The 27,630-nt window shown below is 37.5% G+C and overlaps 2 protein-coding genes across 3 annotated transcripts; one reads left to right on the top strand and one right to left on the bottom strand.

The window, feature by feature from the left end:
- The first annotated feature begins 3,431 nt into the window (after positions 1-3,431).
- LOC139954877 (arylsulfatase-like) lies at positions 3,432-6,652 on the top strand. Its single transcript, XM_071954856.1, has 3 exons — positions 3,432-3,574; positions 4,085-4,391; positions 5,512-6,652. Exons 1-3 carry the CDS (start codon positions 3,436-3,438, stop codon positions 5,963-5,965), a joined length of 900 nt encoding a protein of 299 aa, XP_071810957.1. The 5' UTR covers positions 3,432-3,435; the 3' UTR covers positions 5,966-6,652.
- Positions 6,653-18,142: 11,490 nt separating this feature from the next.
- Positions 18,143-26,753, bottom strand: LOC139954866 (uncharacterized). 2 transcript variants are annotated; one of them, XM_071954836.1, is made up of 2 exons: positions 26,398-26,753; positions 18,143-23,867 (listed from the first exon to the last, which is right to left on the bottom strand). In XM_071954836.1, the coding sequence occupies exon 2, from the start codon at positions 23,835-23,837 to the stop codon at positions 19,671-19,673; it is 4,167 nt and encodes a 1,388-aa protein (XP_071810937.1). In that variant the 5' UTR covers positions 23,838-23,867; positions 26,398-26,753; the 3' UTR covers positions 18,143-19,670. The 2 variants fall into 2 exon arrangements, with proteins under 2 accessions (XP_071810937.1, XP_071810936.1); XM_071954835.1 differs by having other exon boundaries at positions 26,394-26,753.
- Between the last annotated feature and the right edge of the window lie 877 nt (positions 26,754-27,630).

Here is a 27,630-nt window from a genome sequence, read left to right on the forward strand (position 1 = left end):
CGGCATGCCTAGACCCAGTAGTTGGACGTAACGTAACTGTTGTTATCCACAGTGTTCTGACATTGGCTAGACAACTGGGGCGTAGAACTGTCTTTCGTAGGTTCAATACCTTGAATCGCTGCTCTAAAGACATTTGAACAGTGCTTCGTTTGTTGATTCGAAGCCTCAAATAACATTTGATACTATTACTAACATTACGCGTTTTTGGGGTCTCGATGTCCGCTTAACGCTATATTATTAATATCATTAATCATATAAATAATAATAATAACTAAGATTTATGATGCGCTAATTATAAACAAAATAGTTGTCAAAAGCGCCGTACATTATAGTTTGAATAGAAAGAAAAGCAAAAGCAATAATGCAACAATGAAAAATAATTACAAATCAAATTGATAAAAAAATGTTTAGCATAGAGGTATGCTTTAAGTTTAGATTTGAAAAGTGATTTAATAGGTATACATTTTAAATGGTTTGAGAGGGAATTTCACAATTTGGGACCAGAAACTGATAAAGCACGGTTTGCATAGGTTGCCCCATTGGTTCTACGTACTAGGAGGGTAATGAATTTTGACTGACGGGTGACACGCTTGTATTGTTTTACTAAGAGAAGTTCGGTAAGGTATTTTGGAGATAACTTGTTATAAATACAATTGTGGATTAAAATAAGGACACGGCAAGTCAGATTCGAGAAGTTTGAACACGTATAAATGAATAAGGAATAAGAATTGTCAGACATTGATTCGTGCTGTCGTTTAACAGTTAACATTATGAATATATGTGAATTTTGATCGATGTGAAAAGTGAAGTAAATGTCAAACTTACCTGTAATGCTTTTATCGAGGAGCGAGATCTTCCATTGCAGATACAGCCAGGATGTAAAAGCTATGTGGAGTTGTTTGATTCGAACCGTCCAATGGCAAATTCTTCGGCAAGTGGATTCTTATATGAGGATCCTTATCTGTGGTATTTTAATTGGTTGCAGTGAGTTCCGAACCCTATATGGGCAGTTCCTTTGTCCAACACAACTTAAACTGCATGAATATTCATATGTTATTCGCTATGGGAATATTGTGTTTATTCAAAGTGATATACATAACCTTATTAGGATAACGATGCTGTAATTGGTTTCTACATATGCGATCAGCAAATCATATCAGTTGCCAACAAAAATCCAGATTACCTTATACGTGCATAATATATGATGCAGTGAAACGTAAACGTCATCAGTAATTACTATACCTACAAGAACAAACAAAATACCTACATACATTAACGGTTCATTTATTTAGCTGCCAACGTGAATTACAACAACCGATGTGATTTGACATTTAAGCAGTGAAAAGTTTGTCGCACTTGTTTTCATGTTACTCTGTATAAGTAACTTTTTAAAAAAGTCTCCCAGGAAAGAATCTGGGCACGAAAACCAAACTACCGAACGACTGATCCGCTCTCAACCCCAGTCCCCTTGCATCGGGACTGTGACTGTGTGATCATCGTCGGGTGTGCATCACCATTCGAAAGGTAACAGATACTACACATGATCTTTGCCAAAGGGCCGAGAAGCGATAAGTAGCTGCTCCAGTTATTCCTTAACTTGTAGAAATTTTTGAGGGGGGGTGGGGGGGTGACACATATCACATAGCGAAGTAAATATCAAACTTACCTGGAATGCTATCATCGATGAGCAAGATTTCCATTGCAGATACAGCCAGGATGTGAACGCTGGAAATATGGCGTTGTCTGATTCTAATGGCAAATTCTGGGGCAATTATGTCAGGATCCTTATATGTGGTACTTCATGAGGTTGCAGTGAGTTCCAATCAAACGACCAGTTCCTTTTTCAAACGAACTTAAACTGCATGAATATTTAGATGCTATAAGCTCTTGGAATAATATGTTTATTCAAAGTGATATACATAACCTTATTAGGATAACGTGGCAGCATTCGGTTCCTACAAGTGCGATCAATACGATATTAACGACAGCAAATCTAAGGAGTTAGTTGTGTTACCAACATAACCTTATACTTGCAGTTCATTTGTCAAACGCAACGCCAATTAAACAGCATGAATATGCAGATGCTATTTGTTATCAATTTGTTTGTTATTCGAAGTGTTATACATGTATCCTTATTAGCATAATATTGCTGTAACTAGCTGTGCTTATAACATTAATGGGCAGTTCCTTGGTCCACTATTGTATCGCTATGCTAGGTAGAAAAAGGTGCAGTCAATCGATAAGTTTGTAAGCCAGTTCGCAAAATTTCGTTGTCATGCCGCGAATGGTATTTCTTACATATAAAAGCTTTGTTGAAATAAGTTGTTCATAAATTGCTGAAGTCAGTGATTCATAAATTGTTTTTGAGCAAAAGTTTAACAGAAACTTTATTTATTCGTTTGATAAATTACTAGGCCTGTGTTGTAAAGCGCTATTTGGGGGCCTAGAGGGGCGACCTTAAGCGGGAAAAGCAACGTAAATGTAAACAACAAAAACGTCCAATTAAGTTGTTTAACTGCAATCTATTCCACAATTCGATAAAACGCCCAAACCACGAGGAACAGGCAGCTACAAAAGGATGCAAGGAGCAGTCTACAATATGCTTCCTTGCAATTTAACTCGGCTAACTGTAATCCACCAACACTGCAATTAAAAAGTTAGGCAATAGCAACCAATCTTCAAGTGCAATATCACTCAGTTCGAAAGACCATTTTGTAACATTGTCATTCCTTTGAACTGATTATGTTTATATATATATATATATATATATATATATATATATATATATATATATATATATATATATATATATATATATATATATATATATATTTATATATATGTATATATATATATATATATATATATATATATATATATATATATATATATATATATATGTTGATACTAGATGAGACTAGTGGAACACGAGTAGTTGTTACTCGGAGTTTCACGCGTTATAGCGATCTTCAGACAACTCTGAGTTGTCTTCAGACAACTCTGAGTTGTCAGACAACTCTGAGTTGTCTGAAGATCGCTATAACGCGTGAAACTCCGAGTAACAACTACTCGTGTTCCACTAGTCTCATCTAGTATCAACATATATTACGCTCTGTCCAATGGACATAGAGCACTCTGCGCCAAGATAGACGCCAACCTACTCTATATATATATATATATATATATATATATATATATATATATATATATATATATATATGTATATATATATATATATATATGTATATATATATATATATATATATATATATATATATATATATATATAGCTGGAACGGCGTAACCGATTACTTTTTGCAATCGATGACTATCACAGCATGCATATCCGTGTGTTTCTCAGTCAGCTTAAGCAAGCATACGTATGCTACACCGTACAAAATATATGATGTGAGTATATGAGACAGCACTAATGAAATGAACTCAGCTGTTACCGATGTTATAGATCTCCTAAAGGATTTAGGGCTCAGAGAAAACACTCTGGTAATCTTGCTCTCAGACAACGGACCATTTTTAGAGATGTGTTTAAAAGCCGGTTTTGAGGGCCCTTTAAGAGGTAAGTTTAAAGTCGTAGTTTAGGAAACCCATATTAAGCTGCACTGTAAAACCTTTATCTTCTTGATAAATCCGTTAGAAGCATGGACTCAACACAGTCATTGTGATTAAGGGAGGTCAACTAGAACCTCATGAGTTTTTGTACGGAGTAATAAATATGGACGGTATGCAATCATTTTTCCTGTCATAAAATTGCCAGAAGAGATGTTTGAGTTTTATGAAGTGACAATGCGTATTGAGTGGGCTTAAACTATACAAATGATGACGTAACAACAAATAGTGAGGAAGCGTGAAAGAAAGGGAAATCACTTCGGTTTGCTGAGTTGTGGAACAATGTAAAAGTACATTGCCGGTCTGCAGAATACAGCGAAATTTCATTATTACAGAAGCGGAAGCCACTAAATTATTTACATGTTTATTTTGATATGATTTCATCATAAATGTGGGAGACACAGTGTCAAGTCTGTCTTGATGACGTCATAGCCATCTTTCCTTTTGATTGTTACCGCAGGTGGCAAGTCCACAGTATATGAGGGCGGTATTCGTATTCCGTTTATAGTAAGTTGGCCTGGACAAATTCACGCAGGTAGCGTATCGCGTCACACGGTCAGTTCCATGGACATTTTCCCAACCATCCTTGACGTCATAGGTGGGCCTCTACCGACAGGTATCACTTACGATGGGAGCTCACTCAAATCCATCTTGTACGAAGAATTTCTGATGAGTGAAAAATGGGGATTTGAAATTCAGTCCCAGACGGCACCTGTCCATCCACAGGGGTTGTTTTTCTATTCTGGAGAAATATTGACAGCCATGAGGTAATCCCGTGCAAGTTTTATTCCTCGTTTCCAGCTTTCATGAATTCTTGTTCTGTTTAGTATTCTATCTTTTGTTTTCTTCTGTTTCGTTTTATTGTGTTGCTCTGGGTCACCTTTCGTCTCGCACCCCCCCCCCCTCCCCCCATTTTTGTTTTGCTTGCTTTGAAGTTAGGTCTTCTTTGCTTCATTTCCTGTTTTTTCTATTTTCTTCTTCTTAGTTTGATTTAGATCTACTTTGTTTCATTTTTTTTTCATTTCCTTTAATTCTTCATTTCGCTCGTTTTGCTCGTTTAGCTTTAAGACCTACTGTCACTTTTTTCAATCTTCGACTACATCGAGCACCTTTAAAACGTCGGAGCATTATTTGAATGCACTAGAGAAGGGCGGGAAGGGCTTTTGCCGCCTGTTTAAAAAAACTCCCCTGTTAAACTTGATAATTGATGACTTTGATGGGTCAGTTATAATACAAATAAACATGTTACAGCTATAGGAATACTTCCTTTAAGAACTTGTAATATGTTCTAATAACCTGCGGAATGATACGCGTATGGCCAATTAATGCATTGTCTGGCTTCTATTGGATACAATTATATAACTAAGAAGCAAAAGTACCCTCATTCCCGGCCCATGCATGTCAAAACCAAACCTCATTAACGATTTAGATATATTAATTAATATCCATTCTGATTTATAAATCATTCATATATGTTACTGCGGTTATTGTTATTTTTAGTTCAGTGAAAAATATTGTAAGAAGCGCTGAATGTCTTTTCTAAGTTTTCTATCAAATTTTAAAAGCACCAAACGTTTCTTTTTTCCTAAGAACTTTTAAGAATACATTACTCAACCTATATAAACGCATTACAACTTGATTAAATTTTTTAACGTAATTTAATTGAGAGAAAGAAAGGAGGTGCGATGGAGAGTAGATAAATCTTAGGGCTCATATCGTTGGTTAGAACGACCATGAAAAGTATGAGAAATATTATAACTTAGCTCAATGCAAGGATTCATATCGCAATTGCACGCAAATATGGAAATGTAGTGACGTCTTGAAATATATTATGGGGAAAATTGATTTCTCCCCCACCCCAACCCCTTTCTTGTCTTTGTCTTGTAGGTTCGATGGCTACAAAGTCCATTTCCGACTGCAACCTCAACCTCTAACTACCCGGGTAGGATTTGGCGAAGAATGCACAGAGGGCGCCCCATTAATGGAATATTACGCTGGATGTAGAGAACCTACTTGTTTTACAACTCAACAAGTTCCAACTGTTTATCTGATTGACGCAGACGTCGGAGAAGGATTTCGATTCACCAATTATTCAGAGATTGCCGTTTTCGACCCCGGGTTTGAGTGCAAGATGATGCAGTTGAATTTTGCCCACGTCAGTTCGATTGTGAGAGGGCCGGATCTGCTTTCATCAACCAATCAAATTGCTGAATTACAACCCTGCTGCACATTACCTGGGTGCCCATGCGCATCAATTGGTGGAAGAGCTAGTGTCGGAAAACCTGCGTATGTCATTGTCTGCTCTGTGGCTATTCGTCTGTGGCTAATATTGAGTTCATAAGTTGGATTAAGGGGCGACGGAAGAGTGCTCAATTTTGGGGTTAGGATGGGGTGTGGTAGGGGCAATAGGATATGTGACCGTCGAATGGATAGGTCAAAGCACAAAGTTTAACTCAAACGTTCCGACTAAACGAACCTCTCTGTTCAATTCGTATCACAAATTTAATTACTTGAATGCTTTTCCACAAGAGGTCACTTTTTATGTCAATTTTTCATATTTTCAACAACAATGCTTTTTCTTAATAAATATTATGTCCTAAAATTTTCATTAATGAGGTATTTTCTACATAATAGAATTACACTTTTTAATTAAAACTTGAACAAAGAGAACACCCTCTTTACGAATATGGGCCCGGCCGAGGGTTGTTTTACAATATGCATAGCCGCCAAAGGTTTGCAAATGAGACACTCGAACATTCCATTAAATTTGTTGAACAAGGATCATAATTCTATTAAACTATATTGAAATAATAATTCATCGATACTTCACATTGCTGGAGCAACCAGTAGCAACCCAGTAGCAGCAAGTACAGCCAATATTTCTATGTCCATCTCTCTAGAAATAGTTTAAGTATAAATAGTAAATTGCACTTCAGCAAGCAAACGATAAAAGTAGAGTAGAATGTTATACGTTATAGAAACAAGTAATACTATCATTACGCAATCAAATTCAAAACATTTAAAAAGGGTAACTTACGGCATGCCATACGTTTCAAAAATGTCCAAAACAATATAAGCATGTCCAAAATAATATAAGCATGTCCAAATTTATATAAACATGTCGAAACTAATATGAGTATGTCCAAAAATAATAAGAGCATGTCCAAAATAATATGAGAGTGTCGAAAGACTATATGAGCATGTCCAACATATTAAAAGAATGTCGAAAAATAATACAAGAGGGACAAATGTAACTACCTAATTCAATTTTGTATTGAACATTTTGGCGTTTTAAGTTACGCCATATGTTGCAAAATATCCAAAAAAATATAAGCATGTCCAAACTTATATGAGCATGTCCAAATTTATATAGACATGTCAAAACTATATGAGCATGTCCAAAATAATACGCGCATGTCCAAACACATATAAGTATGTCAAAATATAATATGAGCACGCCCAAAATTATATGAGAGTGTCGAATAATAATATAGAAGTCTCGAGTGTAACTGCTAACTTCAACTTTGTTATGAACATTTTGGCGTTTGAAGTCACGCCAAATGTTTCAAATATCGAACTTTTATATTGGTATGTCGAAAAAAAATTAGCTTACAATACCTTCTTTAGAGGTAATTTGTATCAACTGACACAATGGTTATCATTATGACAATATATTATTGAAACATTCTTCTGTTTTTGTGACGCAAATAATTCAAAATATGTAAAAACAAGACCATCACCTAACATTTTTCCTTTTTACATCCCTACGTAATGTGAGTGGTTTCGCCCTGCCTAGAGGTGCTGAGATTATTCATATATTGTTGCGAAGGCAAAGAAGTTCACGTGCGAAAGTACGTACAACATGCACAAGCGCTAACAACGTACAGTAGTTATCACACATGCGTACGTTGACAGTGAAAATGAACTACTATACTGTGTTACTTTTTTAACGGAAAATTGTGACACTTAATTACGGTTACCAGGCGAAGTCGGACACTAGCCCAGAATTTAAAAAAAATAAGCCTAGGTTAGGGGTATTCAACGTTTAATCTTCACTCTCAACTTTTAACTAAATTTCAAGATGGAAACGTGGGAAGAACTCGCCAACTACATATTATTGATTAAACCGCGTGGAATGTTGGACACAGTGGTTCTTCGTATTAAACTCACTGATAGTTACAGCACCTTGGGGCCAGGTTGATCACTCGCGCTACGAAACAACTCAACTAATATTTCCTCGGAAATAAAATCGTTCTTGATCGAAATATCATTAAAATATTAACACACACACTAATACGGTAATGGATGAACTGTATATCGTCTTAAGTTACGCTGGATATGGTGTTTTTGTTTTCAGCATACCAAAATAAAAAGTTTGATATTTGGAACATATGGCGTAAAATTCAAACGCCTGACTGTTCATTACAAAGTTGAATCGAGCAGTTACGCTCGAGACTTTTGTATTATTTTTCGACACTTTTTTATATTTTGGACATGCTCTTATAGTCTTTCGACACTCTTATATTATTTTGGACATGCTCTCATTATTTTTGGACATACTCATATTGGTTTCGACATGTTTATATAAATTTGGACATGCTTATATTTTTTGGGATATTTTGCAACAGATGGCGTGAATTCAGATGCCAAAATGTTCACTAAAAAGTTGAAGTTAGCAGTTACATTCGACATGTTCATATAATTTTTCGACACTCTCATATTATTTTGGGCATGATCATATTATTTTTGGACATACTTATATTAGTTTCGATATGTTTATATAAATTTGGACATGCTTATATTTTTTTGGACATGCTTATATTTTTTTGGACATGCTTATATTATTTTGGACATGCTTGTATAGTTTTGGACATTTTTGATACATTTGGCATTCCGTAGTAACTGGATACATCAAGGACCTACTCCCTGATGGGCAGGAATGAGATGCAGAAAGGCGTGGAGGGGTGGGTAGGGGGGTGGGACTGGGTGAGTTGTCCGAAATTTATACACCCCTATCACTAAAATTTATAGCTTCCCCAGCCCACGTGAAGTGTTTTCTATAACATAATGTGGATAAATTTGTGATTTGTGATATTTCAAATAACGGTGTTACAAACGTCATTAAGTAACCCCCCCCCCCCCTCGCCTTCCTCCACTTCTTTGCAAAATTGAATTCTTCCATCCATTGATACGAACAACATATATTGTGTTTGTTTGTAACCTGTGAGTAAATGAATATACAGATAAAGTACTTTAGAGGAAAGGTTAACATGATAGAAGAGTATGAAATGAAACATTTCAAGAAATTTTCGAGAAAAAAAATTCTTGATCACATTCGTCTTCACCATGACGTATATCAGTTCCTTTTTGTAATGGTTTTAATATCGTAGCATCATTTATATATACTTTGAGATGAGAATTTTAAAACGTAGAGATAAATAAAGGTTTTAAAGTGATCTTCATAATTGTCGCCATCTGTTCTATGTTTTTGTTTTCATACCAGAGAGGGATCAGACATGGAGAAAAGAACGAAGTATATATTGAGCCTTTTGAAGCTACAACGTCATCTTGATGGGATTGTTTCGACCCAGTGATATAATAATAGCAATATAATAAATAAATAAATAAGCGATATTAATACAAAATATCTACAACGATTAACTCAAGAAGCTGGTTTCATATTCAGGGTTATTCTTTAATATAGTTGTAACTGTATCTCAGACCAGTGATAGTATTAACACAACTGTGAAGTTAAGCTTATCAATATAACTGGAACATGTCATGAACTGTCTCCATGCATGTAAATAATTCACTGCTGATGGATAAATAAATCCCTTTCGCGAATAAACTCTCCTTTTCGATAAGAAAACTACTGCCGAAGCTGGGGCAGTCCAAGCAGATTCCCTAAGCTGCAGTAGTTCAATTTTCTGTGTTAAACTAATAAAGTTTCAAATACCCCTCTCTCATTAATTCTGAACAAGAAAACTGCATTATTTGTCTTGATAACAATGTCTACGATCCAAACAAAAGAAGTTGGATAGACACAGACATACACACAAAAACACACACCAACACATTTTTGGCATCATCATTGGGTGGACTCCTTCCCCTCGTTCTCAGACTTATCTGTATTTTGAATGGTCCCATACTTGGATTGTTATCACCCGGGTCCATTTTACCTCGGGCATGCGTACTGTTGGGCATGTCAGCATGTTATCAGACAGGTGTTACATTGAATGCCGGTATAATAACCCCGTAAGTTACGATTCTGGTTGGAAATTGTATAGTTAGATCAGAATAGGAATGGAAGACATGCACTGCTTTGTACTACTGCAACTGTTAGACAGATATTTGTTAGGTAACATTCTAAAACAGTTCAACAAATCAGTTTCTAATCACATCATCCACGATCGGACAGTTAAGTTACGCTATATGACATATGATTTTATGATTGAACTGAAAAAATATAATTTTCGGAAAAATTGAGACAAGTTGTGAATAGATCATAATAAATAACCTCGGAATAGTGCAATGTTAAACGATGTCATTGAATAGCGCCACCAATTTCCCTCAAAGACCCCAGCCCCCCCCCCCCCCTCTTGCTACGGGCTCAGGACGTAGTGGGGACTAGTGCCGGCTTTCCTCTTTCCTGAGCTATTATATCCTGAGCCAGAATGCCTGTCAAAGGCACACGGCATTATGAAGACATGCAATGCGTGGTCAGAGTGAAAGTCCTGTTCGAGCCGTGCAAGGTACGGCTTTTGCAGGTTAATTGGATTTTGGGGGAGATTGGGAAAAACAGACAATCGAGCAATTTAAAGTAGCAAATGAGATGGAAGACAAACAGTACAAAGATTTGGAAGGGGCGCTATTCAATAAAGTAATATTGCCGGCTCCCCTCTTTCCTGAGAAGGGAGCCGGCAAACTACTTATTAAAAAGTGCCACCAATTTTTCTACTCAAAGACCACTCTCTTACCTGCTTGAAGGTAGCGGATATTAGTAGCGGATATTAGTAGCGGACATAAGTAGCGGACAATAAGAGCAGTCAATAAGGAGAAAAGCGGAGAGCGCCATCTAATATCTAGCGGACAATAAGCAATGGTGAAGGTGCAGTGGTACTCAATAATTGTTTGTACATAAAATTTAAGACAATTCATCCTAGTAATGAAATGTTTATAATTAATTAAAAAAAATTATAAGAAATTATAAGAAGTGCGATACGCAATAACGATGCAGAGAAGAGTCCGTTCTATCACTCTATTAATGTTTGATATGATGATATCAGCACTGGCGGATCCAAGGGGGGCCAAGGGGAGCCATGGCCCCCCCCCCCCAAAGGTGAGCCAAAAGTGTTTCCGAACATCCGCTAAATCATATGATTGGAAATTAAAAAAATCGAGAGGAATAGCAGTGGTAGACTAGTCTAAACCTTTTCGTTTTCTGGTTTAAAATTAAATGCAGAGCTCCCAACTGACCCGCAATTCGCGGGAATTAGACCCGCATTCTAACACCCAAACCCGCTGACCCGCACAAGCGTCCGAAAAATCCGCATTGTAATTGTCAAGTATACATAAAAAAATTTGCATCAAATTTTGACTTAGCAACCATCATTTCTTTAGCATTTAGCATAATAGAGTATAAAACCTCCTTTACAGCATCATTTGAACCTCAAATTAGCCTATATTTCTTTTCACTGGGGCGAGCAGTGAACATTTTCATGCCACGGGAAAGAATGAATTATCACCTACTATTCAATTTATTGATGTTACACACAAAAAAATGCATATTTCTCAGAAAATTTTGGGTGACAAAAGCCTTTCTAAGTGCCACCATTTTAGATGTAGGCATCACCAGGATTCCAAAAAAATTCAAAAGGGGAGGGGGACACCCTCTCCCCTTATACCCCTCCCCCAGGACGGCGATTCGTGGCATGGACCAGCATTTGCCTTCTCAAGAGTTGGGAGCTATGTAAATGTATGAGCATGAGGATTTACAGTTTAACTCCATTTTGCAGTTACAGGCTGGTTGTAAGAAATTTATAACCTATGAGAAATAAAATTTCTTAAGAAAGATGATGCCAACTTTGTTTTATAAATATTTTAGAAAATTACACCTGGGAAACATTTTTTTAGAAGTAAATTAACATCACCATTGTACACATTTGTCGCACCAAATTGCATCTGAGGGCATTCAGCAATAGAAAATTTTCCAAAGGGGAGGGGGGCACCCCTCCCCTTAGACCCCTCCCCCATATCACTCTAATGCCACTTTGGCCCCTCCCATACAAAGGCCCTGGATCCGCCAATGGTATCATATCAGTGACATAACTTATTTATTATTCTAAAAAGTCAACTACATCGTGCACAAACTGCCGGTACGTTCTAACGAAATGTTTAAAATTAATTATCTTTAGTTATAGAAATAGTTAGATAGTGCGGCACACATCACGTCATAGAGCAAAGTGTCATCTATCACTCTAGTCATGTTTGATATCGGTGACATATAACTTCTATCTTGGCCAACATTTTGATTGAAAAAAATAAGAATATTTGTGATTGCGTTAAATTTCACTACATCGTGTATACAAACTGCCGTTACGTACTAACGTAATGTTTAAAATTAATTATCTTTAATGGCGAAGATAGAATTTATGTAATTTTCTCAGGAATATAGTATTGCTCACTAGGCGCAATAGATTAAATAGGTCAGTTGAGAAAAAGAAAAAGAAAGCAACAACTGGGATAATGGTGTATGTTGTAACTTCACAAACTTAAAGGTATTTTCCATTAACATGTATACCATACAGTATTCTGTTTAATAAGGCCACAGGAATCACAGTGACACAGAGTTCAGAATCAGACCCACTGTCAGTCAGTTACTCAGTAATTTACATAACTCATGTGTTTAGTCATCCATATATCTAGATAAATCATGGTCATATACACATCGGCATACAGTTGGTTACTTATTCTAATACTATAGACCTAAAGCCCAAGCCCACTACTAAAACTACCATTACTGTAACTCAGTAACAGTACATAGGACATAAATGTAACCATTTGTTTACTTGGTTGGGAGATGTTTTACTTTGCCTCCAGTGTTATGAATGTGAGAATTAACTATCAAGTAATACTATATATGGTACAACTTCCAAGCAATTAAGTCTGTACCAACAGAAAAACTAGTACAGTACTAAAAGCCTGTAGTTTGACTACTGGTCAGTTCTGTCAACTGAGTACAGGGCTGTTGACTATCATTCAGTTTTTTTAATATATATACAGGTGCGTATCCAGGGGGGGCGTTGGGGGCGCGCGCCCCCCGGGTAAGGAAAAGAGGAGAGAAAAAAAAGAGAAGAAAAAAGGGAAAAGGAGGGGGAAAAAAGAAAAGGAGGAGAGGAAGGAAGGGAAAAGAAAAAGAAAAAAGAGAGAAAAAGGAAAAAAAGGAGGGAGTAGAAGACAGCCAAGACCTCGGGAAGAGAAAGAGGAACAGTCATAGTTAAAGCGCTGATCCCTATAATATACACAGGGTAGCTAGTGACAGATCAAGGATTACGGAGGGGGTGTGCGCCTCACCCTACCCCTTACACCAACAACTCCATTTTTGACGTTTCCATTTTTCCTCTCTCACTAATGTATCTATATAAATACTATATATGGTCTATCATAACGCGTGTGTGTGTATGGACGCCTTAAACAATTGTACAATTGTGCTATATGGAACCAACTGTGGCTGGTCTTGAACTCGACCGAGTCGTCGGGGTACATGACGCATTTCGGGAAGGGGGCGACCGCCCCCCCCCCCGAGCAAATTTTCTTTATGACATCGCTAGTAATTTCAAAATAGACAATGCTTAGATGCAACTTACAAGGCCTGGGAAGTGTCATTTCCAGCAATCTGGGAGGCATTTTCGGCCAAAATTTTTCTTGTACGCTTCGCGCCAACTCATGGTGGCGCTTCGCTTAGATAGTTTGCCTACAGGCTTCGCCCCTCCCTTGGCAATTACTCGCTACACGCCTGTTTGAATTTGTAAAGCAAACAGCAGATATAACATCATATCAGTGAGCATTGAAATACATGTTCCACGATGAACAGCCTCAAAAACTGTCTATGTGTGTAATTAAAGGCGTAGGAGCCCAATTGGATTTGGGGGCTGTAATGACTTGCCCGAAAAAAAGCCAAAATTTTTAGCGCGCGAAGCGCGCGTTCAACATATCAATGCCAATATCATACAAGCAAGCATCGGTCATTACAGTGCATGACATCGTGTACCTTACGGTCCCTGAAAGTTGCACAGTATACCGATGCTATGTAAACAACGAAATGTCTTATGTAGATGGAGAAAAACCATACAGATCCATTTATGTCAAAACTCTCTTTTACAGTAGTAATGTCGGCCAAATTACCAAGGAGATCATTTTTAAGCTATTCATTGCTATTTATTTTTCTTTCAGTAGGTGCCCGAAAAAGATGGGGAAAAATTTGGTTGCGGGGGGGGGGGGAGGGGGATGCAGGCACCGCCTCCTACGGGACCTACGCCTATGTGTGTAGTGTTCGCTTTCGATATACCTGATATCGGAAATATCTGCTATTTTTTATTTCCTTCAACCAAGTTTTATAATAGCCATTATAAGAGGTTTAATATTTCTACAGCAAGAAATTAACTGTGTCGGAATTTTCGAAAATTTCCTCACCAACATTCTTCATCATACTTTCCTCTACTCGTGCAACTTTGACCTGTCTGTTAGGGGTTCAAGGAGGTTTTTCTATATTGCTTGTCCATAGATTGAATTTTGTGCAACATTATGGGTATGTTTTCAAGTGATTTTATTCACGAGAAATCTGAATTTTCAAATTCTCAACAAATAATGGGCTTAAAACCTTCAAAAGTGGGGCTTTCGGATATTGTGGGCCGTGACGTAGATTCACCTACAAAAGCAATGATCCATAGGACATGCAATGAGGTCGAACATGATGTGTGACTGGTGACAATCTGCAAAAAGGTTATGGATGGAAAAAACTTTTGGCAAACACTTGGTTCTCAGGCAAAAGTGTACATCTGGTTGGTCATTTTCAAGCCCGAGAAGTGCTATTTCCGGTGATCTGGGGGGTATCAAAACCAGAAATTTTCTTGTACGCTGCGCGCCAACCGATGGTGGCGCTCCGCTTAGATAGTAATTCGCGCCCCCCGGGTTAGAAAATCCTGGATACGCGCCTGATATATGACACCAAATGGCCATAATGATAATTCTTTACTAATTACTTATTCTTCATACTGCCATTACTGGCCTAACCTGAACAGTGGTGTATTAAAATGCAACAAGTCTTTAAGCTTTTCATTTAAGAATAATTTCAGTCTGTCCTATTTCGAACATGTGATTGGCAGGTTTCTGATTTTAAAAGCTTATCAAAAAGGAGCTGTGTTGTGTAAAGCAACAAAATTTCACACATGCATGTAACAAACAACCATTTGACAAGATCTAGAAAATACATTTTGCTTTCAGCAATTTCCAAAAGCATTGCATACTGTACATGTATGTACTGTAGAAGTATCAAACGATTTTGCCCATTTGCACAAATTAAGCCCCATTGAAAATTGTCTTTCTTCTAACTGTAAAGTTTCAATACTTGTTTGCGCATAGGCTGGAAAAGGTTGCATGCAACACTTACAGTAATTAATGTTTAGGCTAGGCTGTATTGCATAGATCTACAATAGGAATAAATGATGCCCAGTAAAACTTTTCAATCAAGTGATGCAATTGTCATTTAGCCACTGAAGACGATCCATGCTAGGATCAAAACGTCAGGCCAACTTACTTTTACACAAGTGAAACACTTACTAGAATGTTGAGCATAAGTCATTTTTGACCTGTCGAGCATATTAGTTGAGCCTCCCACTATACCAAACATATTATACGAACAATATAGTTTAACAAGTTTACCTTAGACTGTATTATACCAACATTAAGAAATGATAGTTGTACAGAGTAAAGACCATATACAGTGTTGATATCTGCAGTGGACAGAAATACAAAAGAGAGGGGGCAGGGTTCTTTCCTCTGATAATACGTGATGGGACATTGTACTGTTTGATTGTAGACATCACAATTGACCTTACTTAACCTTACTCTAAATTATGTTGTGATATTAACTCTTAATTGGCTGTTGACAAAAAATTATATTACCTGTAGTATAAAATGTAGTATAATATTATCTATTCACATGTTACATCTTGCATTAAGACAGTATTTTTATATGCTAGCTATGAACGTACATTGTTACTTTACTTTCTTAATTAGTTTCCTCATTGCCATACTCTAGCTTCCCAGTTTACCCAGTTTATATATGGAGGCGCACATTGAGAAACAGTGATAGGAGCTTTCCTTGGATGTTGTCACAATCTGGGAATTGAAATTCAACAGTTGTCAAATCCACAGCAGAGGTAATCTGTTTCTTGGTGTTAACCATGGAAAGAAGGTCGTCACTACTGAACTTTATGAACATCTTTTCAGCTGCCCAAAGGCACTGGAATGCAAGCTATGTACGTTGGGTGAACTAAACAACCCTCTTTGTACTCTTTTAGAATTGTCAGCTTAGCTGGAACCGGCAATTAATGATGGTGAAGTGGATTTGACAGTACCTAGACAGCCTGGAAAATGTTTGTCATATCTTTGTAGCCGTGTGATGCAGTACCCAACAAGGTAGTAGAGGCTATTCATCTCATCAGCAAACAATTGAAGTTCGGATCCTTCTTGATTCAAGATAACATCAGGGATGACAGAATCATTCTCGATAGATTGAGTGGTGTCAGCATTGGACTCTGCAAAGAATTCATTATCATTTTCTTGGTAGGTTCCAGCTTGGGGAGAATTTTAGAAACTGAGCTACAGTGATGATGTGTAATGCATATCTGAATTAAAGTTGTAAGGGAACTGCATTCTTCATCCGCACACTACAAAATAAATTCTCCAGGCAGTCTTGTGTGAAACGTGAGGTAAGAAAAAAATTGTGTTCATGTTCAAGGATATCTTCTTGAATGATTGAGTATTCAAAAAGTGCCGGCTCCCACCTGAGCAAGCGGCTCAGGAAAGGGGGGAGCCGGTACTACAATTTATTGAATAGCGCCACCAATTTCCCTCAATTGGTGGCGCTATTCAATAAGTTGTATTACCGGCTGCCCCTCTTTCCTGAGCCAAGGGGCTCAGGAAAGGGGGGAGCCGGTACTACAACTTATTGAATAGCGCCACCAATTTCCCTCAAAGACCCCCTCTTACTACTGCCAAACGGCTCAGGAAAGGGGGAGCCGTCACTACAACTTATTGAATAGCTCCATCAATTTCCCTCAATTGGTGGCGCTATTCAATAAGTTGTATTACCGGCTCCCCCTCTTTCCTGAGCCGCTGCCTCAGGAAAGGGGGGAGCCGGCACTACAACTTATTGAATAGCGCCACCAATTGAGGGAAATTGGTGGCGCTATTCAGTAAGTTGTAGTACCGGCTCCCCCTCTTTCCTGGGCCAAGCGGCTCGGGAAAGGGGGGATCCGTCACTACAACTTATTGAATAGCGCCACCAATTTCCCTCAAAGACCCCCTCTTTCTACTGCCAAACGGCTCAGGAAAGGGGGAGCCGTCACTACAACTTATTGAATAGCGCCATCAATTTCCCTCAATTGGTGGCGCTCTTCAGAAAGTTGTAGTACCGGCTCCCCCTCTTTCCTTATTGAATAGCGCCACCAATTTCCCTCAAAGACCCCCTCTTACTACCAAACGGCTCAGGAAAGGGGGAGCCGTCACTACAACTTATTGAATAGCGCCATCAATTTCCCTCAATTGGTGGCGCTCTTCAGAAAGTTGTAGTACCGGCTCCCCCTCTTTCCTTATTGAATAGCGCCACCAATTTCCCTCAAAGACCCCCTCTTAGTACCAAACGGCTCAGGAAAGGGGGAGCCGTCACTACAACTTATTGAATAGCGCCATCAATTTCCCTCAATTGGTGGCGCTATTCAGTTAGTTGTAGTACCGGCTCCCCCTCTTTCCTGGGCCAAGCGGCTCGGGAAAGGGGGGATCCGTCACTACAACTTATTGAATAGCGCCACCAATTTCCCTCAATTGGTGGCGCTATTCAGTAAGTTGTAGTACCGGCTCCCCCTCTTTCCTGGGCCAAGCGGCTCGGGAAAGGGGGGATCCGTCACTACAACTTATTGAATAGCGCCACCAATTTCCCTCAAGACCCCCTCTTACTACTGCAAATGTATTGCGGAACCTTGAAATTCGACAATAAGTAAACATGAAAAGAACGTTCGAAAAATTGTACACAGTGCACCTCGTCATATATTCATTCTGCTGGAAAAGAAATATGCTAATAACATTAGTTCGATGTGTAAAGTTTTTTTTCTTAAAGGAATTATCGAAATCATGAATCCCAAATGATACAGTAATTAGTGTTAACAATTTTTTAGGCTATAGGTTTGATACATTATTAATTTTAGCAAAAGAAAAAGTATGGAATTGAAATAAAATCTTTTATAAATTGTTTAATATGTATAATAAATTCAAAATATTTAATGGAAATGAATCACTAAGGTAAAGTTATCTTTAAGTGAGCATTCATTCATTATATAGCAGACACATTCAATAATTGTATCACTGTTACCCATAATTATACAAGTAAACGACAACAGGGTAAATAATTAAAATCATTAAAACAGAAAAATAGAAAAATAGAAATAAAACACTAAGCTTAACATGAAACTGTACAAGACACTGATGAGGTAAGAATATATTCATTTTTGCGAAGAAAAAATTGTATTATTTGGACCCATGAATATATAATAAAGACAACGATATGACGTAATACAAATTTCTTTCTTTCTTCTCTCCATCCCTTGTCTATTAATCCCCTTACATCTATCTCTTTGTGTTCACCATGATCATTAACCTGTCTGTATTCTGTACGTGTTTTTGTCCCTTCTGTTACTGTTTCATTTAGCATTTGAAGAAGATCCTGCTAGGATCGAAACGTCAGGCCGACTTACTTTTACACATTCTCCTACACGGGCTTTCTAGTGGACAAGCAGTTTGCTAACAGTTTTATTTTATTTTGTAATACAAATAAATAGAATATTAAGAGACAAAACAAAGTGCACAATAATTAACAAAGATAATCCAATGAGGCTTAAAATTGCAGCATGCACTGAAATATAACATTAAAAAGGAAATTTACATTATATTGTACACATTAGTATTTTACAATATTATTAAAAGGACAAATGCAGGCACCAAACTCATCAATCTCCATTTGTTTTTCTTTCTCTTAACTTTTACCAATAATTACAAAGCTTGTACCGACAGTATCACTGTTCATAGGATAACTATCACGTGTAAGTTTAACATTACCATAAAAGTGCAAAGGTAATGTATACTTAGATGTTAATAAACTAATAACATCATTTTGTACATCAGCCTTTCTACTTTCTTTCGTATATTAAACATTTACATCGCAATTATCATGGACTTTAACTACTGTACTTAGAGCCTTCAAATACACGTTTCGTGAGTTGATTACAAAACAAGGTAAAAATAAAGCGAACGAACGATCTCTATCAGCTCTGAAACGATGACCAAGGATGGACAATCTTAGATATTTATACGGTTAACGTTTCACACTAAACAAGGAATCTTTTAGGTCAAAATATACACCAAATATACACACTATAGATATAAGCAAACCTTAGCAAAATGGTCACAATATAGCCTATATAATTAACATGCTAATGAGCAATGTATATTACCAACATTTCAACCTGCATACAGAATTAAAAGCTTTACAAGAATTTAGCGTAGTAAACTCAGTTATCGCTGGTAGTCAAAATACATCGCCTTAATAAAAAATAAGGGATGACATTCGGATAAACGCTAGAAGTGTAGTATTTGGTTTCATGAGAAAGCACCTCGACAGTTGTATGGACATTAGAAAATCTTTCATGATATAGGGAAGATATAGTCAGCTTACCGTAAAGATAATAACGCTAATATGAAGCCAGTCTCACTCAACTTGTTTTTAAGTACCCAAATGGAATTGTGGACAAATCGTCGAGCAGTACCCTCTTTTCATAGACCAACCTGTACATCTTAGTCCCCTTTTGTGTTACAATATTACCTCTTTTTCTTTGAATAGTTGACTGTGGAACCCGTACAGAAGTCGATACATTGCAATCTAAAACTATATCTTTAATTTTCTGAAAGTTAATTACCTTAGAAGTACTATGATTCAGTGAGAAGCCTTTCACCTTGCAGACGTATATCGGCGCACTACTCGTGGGGCTTATCACTTTGTAGGCATAATTCTTTGGCCCGGCGGACACAAATTCATCGATGTAGCTGTTTTTGCCATAATCTTTTTCTAACTCATCTGTCATATCACCCAGATACCTACCGGTTGGGGGATTGTATTCCCCATCTTTACTTATATATATAATAGAATCTGTATCGAAGTAGAGGACGCGGTCATCGAGTTGCTCAAGGTACGAGTACAGTTTGAGTCGTGCTTGCGCTGTTGTATACGCGGCTATGAATATGTTTGTGTTTGGAGCTGGTTGTACATATTCATCAGCTACTCGCCACTGAACTTCCGCTGTTTGATCATCATTAATATATCTTATATTTTCGATGAGTGTTCTTTTTTCGCGGAACATCTTGTATAGTTCCTCAATATCTTTAACAAATTTTGTTTGAGTTGGGTTATTCCTTTGCCCAAACTTTCCCCAAAGTGAATTCAACATCAGCTTTGCTAACATTCTTTTTCCCGGATTCTTTTGAATATCATGGTAATTCAGCTCAATCCCTTCTCTTACTTTGTATTCATCGATATATCTTCTCCTTTCTTCTTCTTTGTTACATTCAGGAGGCCAACCTTCGGATTCTTGCTTGACTTTTAAGAATCTGTTTACATAACCTGAAAAGAGACTACCTGTATCTTTGCTTGTTTCTTCAAAATGCCAAACTTCTCGTATCTCAGTAATTTGGTACCCCATTTCTACAGCTTTCTTTACCTCATCTGTAACCCACGTTCCGCGGAGTTGTCTCTCTTTCTGATTGTGGATGCACTTCTTGGCACCTTCTTCAGCGCAAGTTCTACAAAGGGGAAAGAGAAGCTTCCCCTTAACTCTGTATGGTAAGACCGGATGAAGTAAACCGAATGGTGGTAAGACTGTGCACTTAATGAGTCCTTCATAATCCTGCAGTTTGTCTACGTTTAAATCTTCCTGAATAATTTTGGGATGGCCGATAGGATATTTACCGTATTTGTTCACCCAAGGATAAAGGGAACACACGTCAATATACCGTATTTTATCAGTGCCGCTAACTTTATGGTAAAGTTTTGTGGCATTTGTTCGTCCTCCATAAAATGCCTCCTGCGGAATGAGAGGACCAGTCCTTGGATCAGGGTCTGCTAGTTGATCAATGAAATATTTCATTTCTTTATCTTTCCGTAATTGCTCTTCGTAATCACATTCCCAAATCTCCTCTAACTCATAACCTTCGTTACGAACGATATCGGATCGATCTAAGCAATGTTTATATGCATCATTGGTTGTCTCGAATGTACCCGGGCCGCTGTTATTATTAGGGCAGCATTTAGGGCAGCCGTGCCAGTAGCAGCCGTAAAATTCATACACCTTATTTGTGTCTTTACAGAAGCCATCAACTCTGTATTGCAAAATTTTCTTTTCTCCTTTGTGAAATACGTGTTGTATTTCACATTTGTCCTTCTTTTCCATCCACTTTAGCCATTTTATAGCTATTGCAGACTGCTTTTGATATCTTTTCGTACCTTTAATAAGTGCAATTTTGTTTTCCTCCAGGAATTGTGTTTGAAACACACGCATAGCCACAGATGCGATTGTTACACACTTCTCAAATGGGTCTTCGTCTGCCAAATCTTGCAGCAATGCTCGAAACCTGCCGCATCCACGACGAAGTAAGTCAACGTCTCCTTTGCAGTACTTGAGGATTTCCTCTTGAAAGCAAAATTTCTTATCTTTTTGTTCTTTGTACCATTGCGCAAACTTGTTTCTATCCTCACTTGTCATTTCGTCAGGGCAGTACATGTCCTGTTCTGGCCATTTACCTTCGTAATCTTCGTTGGCTTCTTGGTTAAAACGGTGGGGAAAGTACCCTTTCTGTTCCTCCACTCCAAACGTCTTTGAAAAATTCGCCAGGCGCATTGGTATAAAGTTGAAGGAATCTATCAGTTTGATTGTTTTCTTTTTCTCACTTTTGATGGTAAGCCTCATAATCTTCGATCCATTCATCAGGACGTCCGGGCATCTCCCTGTCTTGGTGAGATACGATAAGACAAAATGTCCATCATAACCTTTCATGTTATGAGCTATAGCAATTGCGTCCGAATTTGTCTCTGTCAACAACCACTCGCAAAAGGCTGAAACCGTCGTTTCTCCTTTGAATATTTTCTGTTCTCGATTATTGCAAGTGCCACAAACTTTGTCAAACTCCGGCCATTCCAAACAATTGGCACATACCCGTTGGGCCACACAGAAGTTTGGAATGTGTTTGTACACGGTAATAGTGTTGCTATGACCTTTTGATTCATCTCCAGTGCAGATCATATCTTGTCGACATTCGAAGTCGAAAAAGATAAATAATCCAGACGTTTTACTGCGGGTACTTTGTTTCGGTCGTATTATCTGCATATAACAATCGTGTGTTTTAGGTTTTTGTGACTTGCACAAGGAACAGTATATTTCTCCGCATTTGTGTTGATCTTTTTTTGCTTGTCTGCATTTTTCACATCTAGTAATTCGCTTGCAAACCGTTTTAGTTGTTTTTCCACGCGCTAATGCTTTAGGAACTTTCTTATGGTTACTTTCACAACGTTCACTTTTAAACGTTCGGTCGCATTCTTTGCAATGTACCTTTTTCTTACGTTGGCAATCTTCTCTGTGACTGTTGAAGCAATCGGTGCATATATTCATGCAACGATGATGTTCCCAAGTTTTGAATCCTCTAAAGCAAAATTCACAGAAATAATCCGTGTCTAATAGTCCAGACATGGAATTAATTACATCATAATGATTGTCATAGTGTAGTATGTACAACTTCAGTTCTTTACGGGGCCCTTTATATATAAACTGGCACTTTTTGTAATTTTCGAAGGGAACCACAATGATTTGATATTTTTCCATTATTTTAGTTTTCTGAAATTGATCAATTTCTTCCAGGCTACATGGGCCCTCTTCCACTCCTGCTTTTGAGTGTAAATCCTTTGCAAGTTTTTCTTGCTCGTTGAGGCCTTTACGTATGCTTTCCCATTTAATAGATTTATCTTCATCCTTTTCAATACGTGCTTTAGCAGTGACCAAAGCTCGAGCCAGACATAAGTCTTTGCCTTCAATTGAGAGAATGCTTCTCTTGCCTTTCAGCCATTTTGTAACCTGTTTTCTTTCATGCTCTGTATATCCCTCTCCTGTGGGTACATTAATGTGTAGAACATGAATTTCCATTAAACCTTCAAGTTTAATACTCTGATTTGACTGCTGAACTTTTTCGATAGCAGCTTGAATTTTTTCCACATTTACGTCTTCTACTTTCATCAGTGGCACCCATATGGGACGGTCTATGGACCCCGGGACATGGATTTCTATTATGATACGGTCTTGTGGTGCAAACTCACTAATTAGTGTATCGATTAGCCTTTGGAAAATATCAAGCACGACCGTAAACACATCTTGTTTTTCCTCCGTGCATTTACGAATCTTATCTTCAATAAATGATATCTCGTAATCAATTGCCTTGCTTTTAAACTTCTTTATGTGACGAATACCACTTTTCTTAATTACATAACAATCTTCAGGTTTCAGAGCTTCCTCAACATTTTGTTCAACCACTATTTGCACATGCTGATTGTGCGGTTGCAGCCCGCCTATGGAAGGATGATTATGTCTACTGTCATCGCGTATCAATGAAGATGATTGACTGTCGTTGGTCATTGAGTCACTTTCATTTTCAAGTTGAATATGTTCACTTGTTGGCTGTTCATCATCATCTTTTGTTAGTGAAATAGAAGACGATTTGTCACTCTCCACTGAGGGTGGTGGCTGAGATTCTTCTTCACTTGAAGGTGGGTCGACGATTGTTCGTCTTCTATTTGGAGGAGGAGGTGAGTTAGACATCTTACAGTATTTGTGTTGGTACATGCAAGAGCTGGTCTTCTATGATTGAAAAATCTGAAGTAAATGAAACACTATATATAAATATTCGTAGGTTCGTAATTTGATATCGAAATATATAATCTGATATGAAAATAAAACATGCAGTAGAACTACTGAGGACTGTTGCTAAACATTTGAGGGAATGTTTGGGAGTATTTGGCGCCCTGACTTCATCATTTTATCGCATTTGTAAAATCTTGGGCGCATTTGCAATCTTAACAGTTATGAGGTTCAAACGTTCTCTAGTCAGACTAGCCTAATGTGCGTAGAACTCACAATTACCAAAGCCTAATGTTATTGTTTTCACTTTCCAGTTTTCACGTACGGTGAAACGGCCAAAGTGGTTAAAAAAGTACACTCAGGGAATAGAGGGTGACGATATGGAAAAGTGCACATTTCACGAAAGGCCAAGCCATCAGATTGATGGGTAGCGTAGGTCAATTGATCTTACTCTCTTTGCTTTAAATGGCTTGAGAGACGAATGTAGTGTGAAACTGAATGGAACGATTAATTGTGGCACGACTCATGTACATGTTACAAGAAACTACTGCTAACAAGCTTTGTCCATGTTGCACATCTTGTCAATAGTTAATCAATCTATCATTCAAAACAAAACGTTGCCTTATTAGTTACTGTACAACCGAATTACACATCTGTGGTCAGGCGCGGCGGAAGGGGAAAATTATTGGGGGGGGCTAATGTGTGGAGACTATCTAAGCGGAGCGCCACCATCAGTTGGCGCGGAGCGTACAAGAAAATTTTGGGATTTTCAAACCCCCAGATGGCCGGAAACGGCACTTCCCGAGTGTTTTATGCTGCGAATACCTAGCCCTAAAATATGGGTCTCAAGCCTGCAATTTCTCAGATTGCACGTAAAAATCTGTAAAACATTGTAATTTGTATATTCGATGGTGTTTTAAGAGAGTAGCTATTACTCGTAGTGTACTCGCAAAGACGTTTTTGAGTGTAGTAAATTGCTACTTGCAATTAAATGCAATAATTAAATAAATGTCATAAGAAAAAACAGAAAGCATTTCTTAATGTCAACAAATGCGGGTAATTCCAAAACCATGTGCAGTTGCCAACAAATTTCTATGAACCAAGCACTGTCACGAATGCATGTACCCTATACAAAACAGGTGAAATGCTAATATTGTGTTTTTGTTCGTTTAATAATTGATTGCGTTTAAACATAGAGCCATGTTCCACGCCTTGCGTGTACTCGTAGTGTAAACGCAAATTTTGATGAGTGTAGCGTTTAGCTTATTACACTCTTATTTAAAACACTAATATTCGATGAGGCATGATACAGACAATGTGGTTTATAGCCAGGTGACAGGCCGAGGGTCCCCCAGCATTTACTAAAATTATTACACCTATATAGTTTACGTGTGCATCGGACAGATAGACAGTATATGCATTGAAAAATGGGCAGATGCACGTTTCGGAGCCTTGGTAAATATTGGGGGGGCTTATCATGCATTTGCCCCCTCAACTTTTTCAGTGGGGGCTGAGCCCCCCCCCCCCAAGCCCCCCCCCCCCGGTTCCGCCGCCACTGTCTGTGGTTTGACTTTAAGCCTTTTATTCCTGTCACATGTAGAGCCTCTAGTCTTAGTTGTAAAAGTACTTGAAGAATTATTTTAGCTACAAAATAATGATGACATATTTTGAAACGTTTGAAATATTTTAATCAGTCCCGAATTTATTCCCATGCCACGTTTAATTCTTTTCAAAATTAACCTTTAAACAAATGAAGTTCACCAATCAAACTGGATAGGCTACTTAGTCTAACACACAGACCAATATAGATCAGTTCATCATATACAAACAAACAACACTTAGCCTAGAATACACAGCCTACCATAACTGTTTACTTTGCATTACAAGTCTGAAAAGGACAGGTGGTGTTGAATGTCACCAAATGGTGCTATGTTGTTGACTTAAAGGAACATGCTTATGTTGAGTTATATACTTTATGCAACGATGGATTAAATATTGAAAAACATTTAGGCATGAACCGAGGAGGCGAAGTTATCATCAATTTAGCCCTAAAAGGCCATTCCAGAGATTCAGCATACTTTAAAGGGGAATACTTTGGAAAAAATTAACAGCAAACACAAAACTAACGATAACATTTTTCGTATTTCTAAACATTTGAAATTGGTATAATTTTGAGTATTCTCAAATAACCTTGTTTTCTTAGCATGTTAAAATTTAAGTTCGATATTGAATATATGCTCAGTTAAGGAAGTTGAAACATTTTTTTTTTCTGTTATGTCAAGCTCGTAGCAAGAGATTTCATCTAGTGCGAATACAACGGTTATACAAAATGCGTCTTTATTTTGTCCTTTTCTATTAATTTGGTAGCCTTCTCTATAAATATTGGCAATGATGATTATCTTTATGACAACTGCATCTATGCCTTTCGATATTTTGAGAGTTTAGTTCTGTTATGACCTTTGTAAGGAAACCACATATGATGTTACCATATATATATATATATATATATATATATAGCAAAAAATAAATAAATAAACGAACCCACATGCTGTATAAGCGTCTTTTCTTCTTCCAAATCGTTATGGCTTGCTTCCTTCACAAAAAAGTCCAAGAAAATGGCGACAAAATAAGGTACAGGTAGTCGCAGATCAAACGACATCCAACTGCAGAAGCAAGCAGAACGTACAGTGTGTTAACATCGCTCATTTCCTGCTTTATAGTGGCGCTGCAAGCATAAAGGCCGGAAATATTGTAAACCGCACGCGACACTATGATCGCATGTTAAGACTATTGACAAGAATGTTGCTGGCAGTGTGTGTATGTATTCAATCAACTAGCATCGCTTTTTATACTATATTCAAACATCATTCAATATAATGTATGTATTGCTGAAGTGTTCACTGGTATAACACGTATTTCAAACATTCATATTTTCCTTTTGATCTACCTTTCATTTGCGTTAATACAACCCAGTTTAATATATGACACTATAAATATTAAATCGTTATTGCGTAATATGGATATTGTGCAATACTTGGACGGAAAATCCCGGTTCCAAAAAGGGTTAGACTGAAAAAAACAAACAAAAATATAGAAAAGGAACACACACAATAAATGGTGCCGTCACGTTCGTTTGCATAACGTTGTTAATGTAATTTGTTACATATGTGGAGACTCAATGTGGAGTTATCAGTGCATGGGTTTAACGGCCAGTGATTAGCGCTTTCAAAGAAATATCAGTATAAGAATAAGCATAAGCATATGTAGCATAAGAGCGGTGGAGTAAACAGCAACAATGTGAAACGGTGTTCACTGTCAAACAAATAGGAAAGCATTTATAAATATGATGCAACATAAAATATATCAATAAATTCCATAGGATTATTGTATCAGGTTATCAGTAAAATACTGATGAAACTGAAGGTATAGAGATATGTAAAAGCTCAAACCAAAACCAAAAGGTCCTTGAAATATGCCAAAATGAACAGCTTATGTACCTTTAAATCTATTGCTGACTTTAGATGCATGCAAAGAACTTATGTCATTAATACGACAACCCGACTATAACCAGAATATTAGTTATTGGAGATACAGTAAGTAAATCAAACATTAATCATGTGACTGACATGTGATGCAATTACACTGAACCATAATTGACAGAAATCAAGCCTCAAACTAGAACACGTTTAGTGATCAATTTTTGACAAATTTGGTGTCGAAAATAAGTCTCTATCCACTCACTCTGATAATGAATTTCTCAAAGTTTAAAGGCATTGAA

The sequence above is a fragment of the Apostichopus japonicus genome, chromosome 17, assembly GCF_037975245.1.
Source record: "Apostichopus japonicus isolate 1M-3 chromosome 17, ASM3797524v1, whole genome shotgun sequence".
Lineage (NCBI taxonomy): Eukaryota > Metazoa > Echinodermata > Holothuroidea > Aspidochirotida > Stichopodidae > Apostichopus > Apostichopus japonicus.

What these genes read in the sequence shown, in the direction of transcription:
- LOC139954877 (XM_071954856.1), top strand. Translation starts at nt 3,436, where the DNA reads ATGAACTCAGCTGTTACCGATGTTATAGATCTCCTAAAGGATTTAGGG. An exon ending in TTTTGAGGGCCCTTTAAGAG is followed by an intron (nt 3,575 to 4,084) that starts GTAAGTTTAAAG and finishes TTGTTACCGCAG; the next exon opens with GTGGCAAGTCCACAGTATAT. An exon ending in GAAATATTGACAGCCATGAG is followed by an intron (nt 4,392 to 5,511) that starts GTAATCCCGTGC and finishes TTTGTCTTGTAG; the next exon opens with GTTCGATGGCTACAAAGTCC.
- LOC139954866 (XM_071954836.1), bottom strand. Translation starts at nt 23,837, where the DNA reads ATGTACCAACACAAATACTGTAAGATGTCTAACTCACCTCCTCCTCCA.